General features: G+C 40.4%; 1 protein-coding gene across 1 annotated transcript in view; it reads right to left on the reverse strand.

The window, feature by feature from the left end:
* The window catches only part of Cyp19a1 (cytochrome P450 family 19 subfamily A member 1), a 29,736-nt gene extending 21,176 nt beyond the window's left edge, over nt 1–8,560 (reverse strand). Inside the window, exons 1-2 of the mRNA XM_076848571.2 lie at nt 8,416–8,560; nt 2,586–2,736 (exon numbers count right to left, since the gene is read on the reverse strand). Of these exons, the coding sequence (XP_076704686.1) occupies nt 2,586–2,736; nt 8,416–8,560 (296 nt within the window). The remainder of the gene's footprint in view (nt 1–2,585; nt 2,737–8,415) is intronic.
* Between the last annotated feature and the right edge of the window lie 3,557 nt (nt 8,561–12,117).

Genomic DNA, 12,117 nt, shown 5'->3' on the forward strand with positions numbered 1-12,117 from the left:
ACTGATTTTTTAAATGAGAACATATTACGATATCAAATTCAAGCCAGATATGGTGGTGCACACCTATAATCCCAGCAGTTCCAGAAGCTGAGGCAGGAGGATCAAGAGTTCAAAGCCAGCCTCAGCAACTTAATGAGATCCTAAGCAACTCAGTGAGATCCTGTCTCTAAACAAAATATAAAAAAAAAGGGGCTGTGGATATGGCTCAGTGGTTAAATATCTTTGGGTTCAATACTTGGTACCAAAAAATAAAAAAGGATATCAAATTCACTCAAATTTGACTGACCAGAGCTCGATTGACCAGGAAAGTAAAATCAAATAATAATTATGATCTATTGAATACAGCAATGGTTCTCAAATTCAAGTGTGCCTCATAATTACCTGGAAAGCTTGTCAAAACACGGGCTATATGATTCTACCCTCAGGCTTTCCTTTTTAGTAGGTCAAGGTGGATCCCAAAAATATGCTTTTTTTTTTTTTTTTTTTTTTTGTACTGGAGATTGAACCCAGAAACACTTTTAATGAGCCATATCCCCGGTCCTTTTTTTTTTTTTTTTTTTTCTTTTGAGACAAGGTCTTGATAAATTGCTTAGGGCCTCGCTAAGTTGCTGAAGCTGGCTTTACACTTGTAACTCTCTTGCTTCAGCCTCCTGAACTGCTGGGACTATTGGTGTGTGCCATCACACCTGGCAAGAATTTGCATTTTTAACAAGTTGTCAGGTTGTTTGAGGCTGCTGGTCCAGGAGGAACATTCTGAGAACCACTATAGCAGTGTTTTACAATGAACCCAGGACAATGACATGTCCACCTGCAGCCATTTATGTTTAGTTGTATAAATGTGGTCTGCCTTAGCTATTCTGGAAAGGGCTTCAACACCAAACTGAATGAAACAGAAAAACCCTGGCAAAAATTGAGGTATTGGACAGATCCAAAATAACATTACCAGGTAGTCTGAAATATTTGGAAGTACAATACATTTTCTCCCACTGCTTCCTTTTTTCAGAATCTGTTTGAAAGAATTGGACTTTGAGGATACCATGATATTTAATGAAATGAAATATATAACCTTGGCCTGAAAAATACATACAGTTTCCAGAAATGCTTTACTTACATTTTGATCAATAGTTTATGTATTGGGATGAACAATTCCAACAAATTACTAAAACACCTTGGTGAGTTTTCGTTTGTGGGTAAAGCTCTGTCAGGGATTGTAAATTTAAAAAATTATCAGTGAGACACTGATAATTGGCAGATAGCTTTGTTAAAGTGCTTGTCAAGTTATCTGAAGTTTAGTGAATTATGCCTTCTTTGAAATGCTTCACTTTTTTAAGATCAATAAACAAGAAAACTAGTGCACAGTTGATGTATATTTGGTTAATTCTAGAGTGAGGTCAACATACTAAGGTAACTCAGCAAACACGATGATGCAGGGAGTTAGGACATTGTTTCTTAATGGGTGATGCTGCTCCTGGCAATTTGGAATTGCCAGGCCAGGATACTGGTATCGGGAGCCATTCTCACACGTGACTGGGTGACTCCCGGTTAGGGTCTGAGGTGCTCTGGCTGTGTTGGAGCTTTCCCGGCCCTCTCCTGTTGAGAGAACCCATCCGTGTGGGGGTGTGACTGACCACTGACCCGGGGGGCCCAATCACTGACCCTGACCTTGGAGTGTGGCCCCCCTTCAACCTTCATTGGATGGAATTCTCCCCTGAATTTCTTGGTCCCCAATAAAAGGCTACTCCCTGGCGTGCTCACTCTCTCTCTCTCCTGCTAGCCCTGAGTAATCCTTGCTGCCCTGCCGGGCGGTTAGAGGTGGGAACCAGAGAGGGGAGCCGTCTCGGACCTGGTCATAGAAAAAGGTAACTGAGTCTGTGTGTTTATTTCGGTCTCACTAGCTAACTTTTATGCCAAGAACCTCATTAATGAAACCATTACGCTGGCCGCATGATGGATACTGGCACACAGTCTTAGAGGGATGGCAGCGCCTGAATGGTGCCATAGCCTGCTGTCTGCTGTCTCTGAGGACTCTGAGACTAGTGTTAGAAACACTCTAGAAAACTACTGGTCAGATCCTGCATCTCAAGTTTTGTTCAAATTTTTTATTTTAAATTTCTTGTGTGTGTGTGTGTATGTGTGTGTTTAATGCTTACTTGTAGAGATAAGACCAAATTTTTAGAAAAGCAGAAAAGATAATGCCTCTCCCTAAAGTCTGTTTTGTCAACACCATATCGTTTGGATTCTGAGCTTCCACATCCACTGCTCAGAAGTTTTGAATAATTTCCCAACTCTCCAGACTTCTTTATCTATGTACCTCTGGCTTCAATCCAATTATTCTGTTTGCATGCAGTATTACCTAGGAATTACTCACCTTCGTTATAGCAGTAAAAACATAGCCTTACCAAGATATCAAGGAATCAAAATTACTTTTTTTTTAAATAGCAAAACTTCAGTCTTGATTTTAAAGTATGCGTGGTGATGATGATGATGATGATTATCTTGGGTGCTGGTGATTGAACCCAGACCCTTGCACTCTACCACTGAGCCACCTTCCACCCCTGTGTCTCTGATTTTATTAACAAACTTACTTGCTGATAATGAGTGTTTCTTCTCCACCTATCCAGACTCTCATGAATTCTCCATACATCTTGTTGTAGTAGTTGCAGGCACTGCCAATCCCCATCCACAGGAATCTACCATGGGAAATGAGGGGCCCAATTCCCATACAGTAGCCAGGACCTAGGATAGTCATCAGAACATTGTATTTTAGCAAACCAGAAATAGTTGTTCTTTTATATCTAAATGTTCTTTTTGGGGGAGGGGTGCTATCTTCAATGTGTTTTGTTGGCCTTTAGAAACATTATCACATTTAAAGGAAAGCTGCTGAGCTAATTCTAGCTCAATGACCTCTTAGGGCCCCAGGCCTGTGGATAATGAGAGTAGGTGAGCAAAGTAGCTGCCACTTGTTGCATGCCTTCTTTAGGGCTATTTTAGGGGTGACACATAATCCTCTGAATAACCCTTTAAACATTGAAAACCCTTTTACAAAATTTGAGAGATAAATGTTCTTTATATCTATCTGTGACTCACTAAGAAAGCAATTTAAAATGGAAACCAAGACAAGCTTAACCTGGGCTCTTCATCCCTCTGTGAGTAAAAAGTACTTCAGGAGCCCATCATCACACTAGCTCCATTTGGTCTCAGTCATTTCAGTCTCAATGAACTGGAGGATGTGTGCTGATCTCTTCCCAAGTTACACAGTGCCAATGGGTTTTGCATACAAACTAATTGGTCTTATTGGTAACAAGTGTGGAACCCATGAAAAGTGCCAAGCAGGAGAACTATTTGGCAGTTTGGTTTTGTCTGAAAACTTCTGGTTTTGAATGCCCCAGTTGACAGAATGGATATGTCAGAACTGAGCAGTTTGGAAATAATCCTTTTAACTGAGAGAAACAAGATCTGCAAAGATAATGTCTAATCGAAAAATATTCACATCTTCTTTTTCCTCTCAAAAAAAGATTCAGTTTAAGAAAAGAATCTTAGGCTAAGTCTCATGAGGCAAAATAAAGCTAAGAATTGAGGGATTAGGCAACAAGTCTTCTCAGTGTCTAGACTAGTTTGAGTCCCGTGATCTCGTTTTAGGCAAGAGCAGTGGCCACTCACATCCTTCCTTCTATAGTCAGGGATAAGATTTCAAAGAACCCAAATCCAGGCAATGACTGGGGAACTTGATGTTGCTTACAGCAGAGAACAAACTTGGTCATTTGACTTTACTGGTTTTGGCAAACAAACTAAATAAAAACATTCAGGATGGTCTTAGGAGTTGTAAAGTAGTCATTTTTGTAAATCTTTCTTCTTTAATTCCATTCTGTCAGTTCAATAATTGTGAAGCCAAAACATGCCTGACTGTATAAGAGAACACCTTCACCCCCCCAGGGCTAGAGCTGTACAATAATCCAGATAATCAAAGCTTTCACTGGAATTATCCAAACAATTTTTAACCTTTTACTTTGCAATGACTGAGTTAATAAGAACAATACTGTCAGCTCTTTTCCCCTTTTAAGAAGAACTTTGTTAATATCTATAAAACCAAAATATTATCAAAGGGTCATTAATCTTGTGATTATTTTAATAACAGTATATATTATATAGTAGATGATTCACTTTATTAAAATAATTCCATATTAAAATAATTACATTGAGTTCTTAAAAAAGATTTGAACAAATAGATTCAATTGAACATATATTTCCCTAAAATGTCATCAGATATAGAAAACTTTAATCAGTTAAAATAGGTAATAACAAACTATATTACTGGATATTTATAGCTTAGCCATACTGCATGCTCAGTGTTTCCTTAATGAATTTTCAAAATTCATAAATTCAAAATTCATAAATATATGCAGATAACATAGAGAATGAAGTTTCAATGCTATTCTTATTTAAGATATTTTACATTTTGATAAAAAATGGAAAAAATATCATATAACACACATTTAGTTCACAAGAGGCCAAATCGTTACTTGAATTTGAGTAGAATCATTCAGCATTCACTCACTCAATATGCAAGTCCCATGAGAAACAAAGACATACAAATAAAACACTGCTCTTTCCATCTTTTATCTAAAGGTTGGTGCCATGAAGAAAACCTTATTGTCTGGGAGCCACCATTCCAACTGAATGTATAACAGTGAGTTGGATATGGTAGCACGCCCCAAGAGTCCCAGCTTCTCAGGAGGCTGAGGCAGGAGGATCACTTGAGCCCAGGAGTTTAAGGCCAGCCAGGGCAACATAGTGAGACCCCCATCATTTTAAAAAACCAATTTGCAAAACATAAACTTTCAAAATGAAAACATTTTAAGACATAAGATTTGACTGTGGAGAGCTGTATCTACTGAAAAAGGGAAATTGCAATAACCCTGAAGTTGAGGCTGAGAACCTTAGTGTTTTAACCCTGCTGAAGAGGAAAATGCTCTGGGAGGATAGAAACTTGGGTAAAATATTAGGGGAATATTCTGATTGCTTCCACATTACTCTGCTGTCTGCTTTGGGAATGCTTATCTAGGCATGCAGTGATTGCAGGAGCCTCTTTCACACCCTAAGAAGAGTAGTAAATCCTTCACTGCATTTTTGTGCAGAGACAGCCTCCTTGAAGCCAACAGCTGGGATTGCTCACCTGCTGCTCTAATCAAGAGCTGTGTATTCCACACCTCAGAATATACCCCAACAAACCTGTGTATACATGTGTTCACAGCCATGCCATCCACCAGACTGGAGATGCCCAAAGTGTCCTTAACAGTAGAATTGGTTTTAAACCATGAGATGTTCATAGACTCAGTACCACATGGCCATGACACAAACTTCAGCTGCATGCCACAACATGGATGAATCTTACAAACATAATATCCAGCAAAGGAGCAAGACAGAAGAATAAATACATGAATGCTTTGATTGTTCAAACACTTAAGACTAGGCAAAATTAAACCATTTTGTCTGGGAATATAAAATGAGGAGACCAAACTATTAAAAAAAAAAAAAAAAAGTACGGGAGTGACTGTCACAAAATCCAGGAAAGTATTTACTTCCAGGAATGAGAGAGTGACTGAGAGGGCACACGAGGAACTTCTAGAATGCCATTAACATCCTATTTCTTGTGCAGGACCATGATGGCAAATCTTCCATTACACTGTGCACTTTTCTGTGAAATAGTTTCTTAGTGGGAAAAAGAACATGTTGCCATGTCCTCTTCCAAGTGCCCTGCTCTGGGGATGTGGTGCCCAGGGCAGAGTGTGGCATCTGGAGGGAGAGGACCCACCACTTTCAAGGTTAGGATGGCTGTGTGTCCTTGGAGAAGGGAGAGCTGCCAGGTGCCAGGTTTTGAGAGTCCTGGACGGAGATCAGTGGCCTTAGGGCATCTCTCAGAACTGAAGCCTACAACCCTATCCCCCACAGAAGTCTTTCCTCCCCCAGATTCTCACTGCCCCCTCCTTGGCACTATGCCATCTAACTGTCGGCCACTTCCCAGGCCAGAAACCACACCTCTTGTCTTCACATGCCCTCCACCCTTAAACACCTGACCTGGGAGAGCTTCTCAGAAAACACAAGAAGCCTAGATGTGAGTCCCAGTTCCATCGTCTACTAACAGTACAACATCTGCCCTCTTTGAACCTCAGTTTTTTGATCCACAGAAATAGGCATTAACATCAACCTCACCAGAGTAATTTATAACTTAAGGTCTTTTAATCGTTATGCCTTCTGAACTCCCTTCAGTTTTTGACAACCCTGAGCTTCCCCGGAACCTGTAAAACCAAGAACCCAGTGATCCCTGATGCAAGGGAGCTGGCAGGAGGAGTTCAGGAGAACAGAGCAGCAAGAACAAACACCCCAACAAGGACCATTTTCTCATCTTCCCACCCCCAACCAGGAACCACAGGTTCTTAGCCTGTGCCACTAGAAGATTCTAACCAGACCTCAAGTTAGCACAAAGCTAGAAACTCCCTGGTCAGCTAAGTGCTCATCGACATGGGACTGGGGACCTCCCAGGCATCCCCTATGCTCTCACCTTCCTTCCACTGGGGAGCTGACAAGCCTTTTCCCTTCTCTGGGCTTTCACCCCTCACTTGTAAAACTCCCCGGTTTCTCACTCTTGTCATAACATGCCACCTGGCAAGGCAGATCACTTATTCTGAACCTTTTATCAAATGGAGGAGCTGGGCCCATCTTTGTGGCTCTCGACCCTGGCTACCCATGAAAAGTTACCAGAGGAAAGTTTTTAAAACATCAGCCTGGGGCCCCACCTCTGGCAGAGCAGAGGCCCGCTGTACTATCAATGTGATCTAACTGCCAATGCTCCTGGCCCAGAAGTGAAGGACAAAGTGAGATGCCATCTAGCCTCCTGACCCAGGGCTTTAAGGCTTCTAGTTTTTACACTTACTCTGCATAAGATGAACTTTGGACTCAAGGGTTCAAGGGAATATCACTGGTGCTTGCAGAATCTAGGGCAGTTGGGTGTCTTTTTTTAAATGCATTTTCCCAGGCATGGAACATCTGATTTCAAAAGTCTCGGGGAGGGCCTGGGAATCTGGGCCTCATTGATTCTTCTAATAACTAAAAGTTAGAGAACCTGTGGCTTACTGGATGGGAAGACAATGCTGACCCCTCTCTCTTTGCAAGCTGCACGGATAATAAGTGGATTAGACTTTAACACCTCAGGGAAGAGAAGGAAAAATCATTCCACCCCTCCCTGCCATACACATTCACTTCACTCCTACCATTCATTGACCCTGACTTAGGAGCCCACTAGATAGAGGAAAAATCCAGTGAAGAAGAGGCACATCCGGAGTGGGAGTTCAAGTCAAAGACCAGGAAATCTTTCTTCAGCTCTAAGCCTCCTCCTCTGGAGATGATCCAGAGGCTGGAGAGCAGAGAACAAAATTAACTAAATATCCCAATAAATTTGGCATTCAGGTAACCAGGCTGAATCAGACGGAGAAACAGACAGTTAACTGGGACATTTTGAAAAGAATCCAGACATGCAATATTTTATACCAGTCCCATGTGCCCATTTTCAGTTACCCTGTATTGAGGCTCAACACACTTAGAAATATGTAATTACTATGCTCTTGAAACTGTGTTATTGGATAGCTTATGGAATTGGGAACAGGCGCCTGCCAGGAGGCATTTACATTGAAAACTAAAGCAACAGTTCTGGTAATTCTGAATTAATCTGAAAATTAAAGCAGTAGTGGTGGAATGGTAGGATTTTTCCATTGGGACTATCTAGATAATTCTATTATTCTTTACTTTTAATTGACCCATGGGCCTTGTTAAAGATTCCATCAGGTTGTGATGTGCCTATAAAATGGTGGTGGCCCCCATTCTTCTCCCATTGCCCAGGTCCCATTCAACTTTCATGGTGATGCCACAATCACTAAATTGCCAAGAAGAGAAAACAAAGAGAAAGGAGAAATACAAGAAAGGGAGAGGGTGCAGGTGAGGTAAAGAAGGAGGGAGAAGGAATGGAGAAAGAAGGGATTCCAGAGACACTTCAGCCATAGGGCAAAATTGGAATGGATTTAAATATATTTTTTAAAAAATTAATAAAAAACCTGGAATTCTACCTTGCTCCACCCCATCTCAAGCTTGCTTTAAAAAGCACTTGTGTCAAGTCTATTTTTCCAAAGTAGTGTGCAGACTAGATGAGTTTATCTAAGATATTTTTAAAATGCTTTCATTTAAAATGTGCAAATAATAGTTAAAAACCTTTTAACCTCAGTCCTCATTTGCTCTCATGACCATGGTCTTCAGAGATCTTACTAGGGTTTGCTCTTTGTCCTTCTGCAAAATTTTCTTTACGATCATGAATCAAAAGCCTGAAGAAACAATATCCTTAGACACAGAAATAAGCAAGTGACTTACCTGGTATTGAAGATGTGTTCTCATAATTCCAAATCAAGAGAAGAAGGCCCATGAGCAGCAGAATCGGCATGGTGCCGACAGGCATGACTTCTGGCACTATGCTGGTGACATTATAGTGCATTGGATTCAGCATTTCCAAAACCATCTTGCTCTCATCAGCCTCAGACACAGCAATTTAGAGCTCTATGGAAATCAAAGGGGCAGAAAAGTTATTAGAGAATCCCCTAACAGGTTCGTCTATGACTCCAGCTGCTTCAGAGGATGCTGTGTTGAGGAGATCAGTACTTTGTTTTATAATGTGATTGGACATTTAGACAAGACAAATTTGTGGTTACAAGTCAAAACAAGCAAGCCCAAGAAAGATCTTTTGGCTTGAAGTGCAGCATTTCTGACCTTGGTAGAGTCTCAGGTTCTCTTATATGCGTGGTCTGATAGAACCTTATCATCTTGCCCTTGAGTGGGTAGAGTGATGCGCATTCCCAATTGAGAGCCAAATCTCTTACCAAAATACAAGAAAACGAAGCTCATTCCAGAAGTGGAATCATTCTGTGACTCCATCAGCAGATTTTGTTTAGGCAATCTTTTTTCCTTGAAGCCAAATCAATTAAAAAAAAAAACAAATAAAACAATCTGGCAATCCCTTTCCGTAATCAAACATTACTTTCCCAAACAGTGAGTTTCTATCACAAGACAGCAAGACCAAGACCCACTTCTTGGACATCATTGAAATGTTCTCAGAGCCTCCCATTGGGTTGTCTGTGGAATTCAAAGTAACTCATGCAGAATGTCTTTCTCTTGTGACTTTAATAAGGATCTAAAATCTCCTGCACCATAGCCTAATTAAGCAGTGTCCCTGGAGTCAACATTAGAAGTAGCGGGGAAAAGAAGAATGGGAGGGGAAGAATAAAGGAAGAGGACAGACCGAGTAGGATGCCACCTGTGAGAGACTCAGGCCACTCTGCAGCCTCATCCCAACAGGGCTAATCCTGTGCAATACAATCCCTTGTCAGTTTGATTGCTGATTCTTCTGTTTTTCAACAATCATCTGCTGTGGAGTCTGTCTTTACAGTCAGGTTTTATAATACCTTTACTCTAGAAGAGAGTTTCAGGGGTGGTAGTTAGTAGTTGAAGAGGCCTTGGTTTAATAAACTCGTACGGTGAAAAGTCACCATTAAATCCATTTTCCAGTGGCAGTTGATATGCTCCATGGTTTGTCTTTTTTTAGAAAGTACCCAAATTTGGGGGCTGGGATTGTGGCTCAGTGGTAGAATGCTTGTCTAGCACATTGAGGCACTGGGCTCCATCTTTATCAGCAGATAAATAATAAATAAACAAACAAACAAACAAATAAAAGGTATTGTGTCCATCTACAACTAAGAACAAAATATTAAAATAAATTAATAGAATTTTATTTAAAAGAAAGTACCGAAATTTGGTGGGACTTGCCATACTCTGAAATAGACTTTGGCTCGGTTTTACCTAGTAATAAAAGTTTAAGTTCATAGATAGGGCTTCTAATTGGATGTCAGGAGCTCTGCGAATTCCCTGAAATGTACAAAATGTCGTGTCTGCTCACATGCACTTTTGAAGGGAGAGAGCTACAAATTTTATCAGATGCTTAAGGAAGATGTAATTTTACCTCTCCCCCGATCTATAAAAGATATTAAACATCCAAATACCAATTTCTGGCAATTACAAAATTTTCACAGGATAGTTAAATTTACTTAGTTGTTTCAACATTTTATTGATTCATTTATTATTTCACCACTTAAATAATCATTAACACTTAAGTGAAAGGAACTGAAAAGGTCCATGCATATGGGGGGTAGTTTTGTTTTTGCTGTTTTTTAACATACATGAGTTGACCCTGAACATTTAGAATTGTATCTGTTATCATCTGACTTCTTTATTCATTAATTTGAATAGCTTGAGGTTGTTTGTTTGTTCTCTTTGTCTTAGGTTTTTAACTCCCAAAATGAAATTTTTACATCATTCTGAGTAAGCTCTCTGTGACTTTCTGACAAGCAGGACCTCTGACATTTCTATGTCTGAAACCAAGATTAAAGGTGTAAATGAGAAAACTGGTTATAACCAAAAGGATGAAGATGTCTGGAGGAAATGATGCCAGCAAAAACCTTCACATTAAGGGAACTTTCAAAAATATTTCACAACATTGAAAGTGCAAAGTGTAAGGTGTTGAAAGCTCATGCAGATCTATAAAGGATTATGACATTTTGCCAAGACAAAAAAAGAGGCTCTGTGGAGATACAGAGAAGAAAGCAACACTGTCCAAATATTCTTGATCACTTTTTTTTTTTACTAAAAAAGAAATTAAATTACACTTTAATTTTAAATTAAATGTAAATTAAATTTAAAATTTGCTGTTTCTAGTGTTTTAATTTATTGCATGCTTGTTTTTACTACTTTTTAACTATATATTTAAAACATATGATAAGAGAGTCTTTAGTGTTTGACAGAAAAAAATTTTTTTTGAGAGAGAATTTTTTTATATTTATTTTTTAGTTTTCAGTGAACACAACATCTTTATTTTATTTTTATGTGGTGGTGAGGATCGAACCTAGCACCCCGCACATGCCAGGCGAGCGCACTACCGCTTGAGCCACATCCCCAGCCCAGACAGAAAATTTTAAAGGTCAAGGAACAATTTTAATTACAATTAATTATAATTATAATTTTTCTCTTGATTTTTAGGCTTGCATCCAAGTTTCAGCTTGTGTGGGCAGGACAGGGCAAGTTGAATGAGCATGATGCTAATAAGGAGAAAGAAACATCAGTAAGGAACAGAGAGAAGGTTGGAGACCCAGACCTCAAAAAGCAGGAAACTGTTCAAGAAGCACCAGGACTGGAGATGGGGGAAGGGACACCGGTCTTCACTGCCCTCTGAGAGTTATCTTGACAGGTCTTGCCATTGTTATATGCAGTGCAGTCTCTGTTGCTTAGGCATCCCATGCTGGGCTGGCACTGGGGTTTTGGCTATCTGATTTCTCTAGGCTTGTGATGCTGTGCTACATGTAGCCACAGATGTCTTGATACTTCCACTTAATACCCTGCCAACCTCAAGGTAAGGCAATGCCATTCCCTTACTCAGAATCCTCATCTTGGTTGGGACAAAAGCCTGAGTAGACAGAACACAGCCTAGGTGTCCTGATGACCTTGGTGTCAAGACACATCAGAGCCCCACAGTACCAGAATGTACTTTTTTTCTCTATTAAGAAATTAAATTACATTTTAGTACCAGAAGGGATTCCCAGATATCCTGGTACAACCTATGAAGGGAGGGGAGGCAGGCCCTGAACTCGCAAATGTGCAACCCAGCCTGGTCAGATTCTACTACATCCTACCTGTCAACATGGAGTAGGGGTGGAGCATGTTCAGCAGGAAATCTACCCAGCCACCTTGAATCTGAGGGCTGGAAGCCAAGCCTGCCCTCCTTATTCTCTCTAGCATTCCTGGGCCGTCCCTCTTTTATTCCCCCACTCTGGGGGGAACAGAACCCAGCCATGTTGGTTCCCCCTGATTCTCCCTTTTCTTTGGGTCCCCATAGGGGAACTGACTCCTAGGGCTGCCATTAGAGGCAAGAGACATGTGACCTTGGCCCATTGGGGCTCACAGGGTCTTAAAGAGGGAGATTTTTAATGATTGATTTTTTAATGGATGATTTTCTGAGTGAAGAAAAACTTC

Source organism: Callospermophilus lateralis, chromosome 3, assembly GCF_048772815.1.
Source record: "Callospermophilus lateralis isolate mCalLat2 chromosome 3, mCalLat2.hap1, whole genome shotgun sequence".
In the NCBI taxonomy this organism is placed as follows: domain Eukaryota; kingdom Metazoa; phylum Chordata; class Mammalia; order Rodentia; family Sciuridae; genus Callospermophilus; species Callospermophilus lateralis.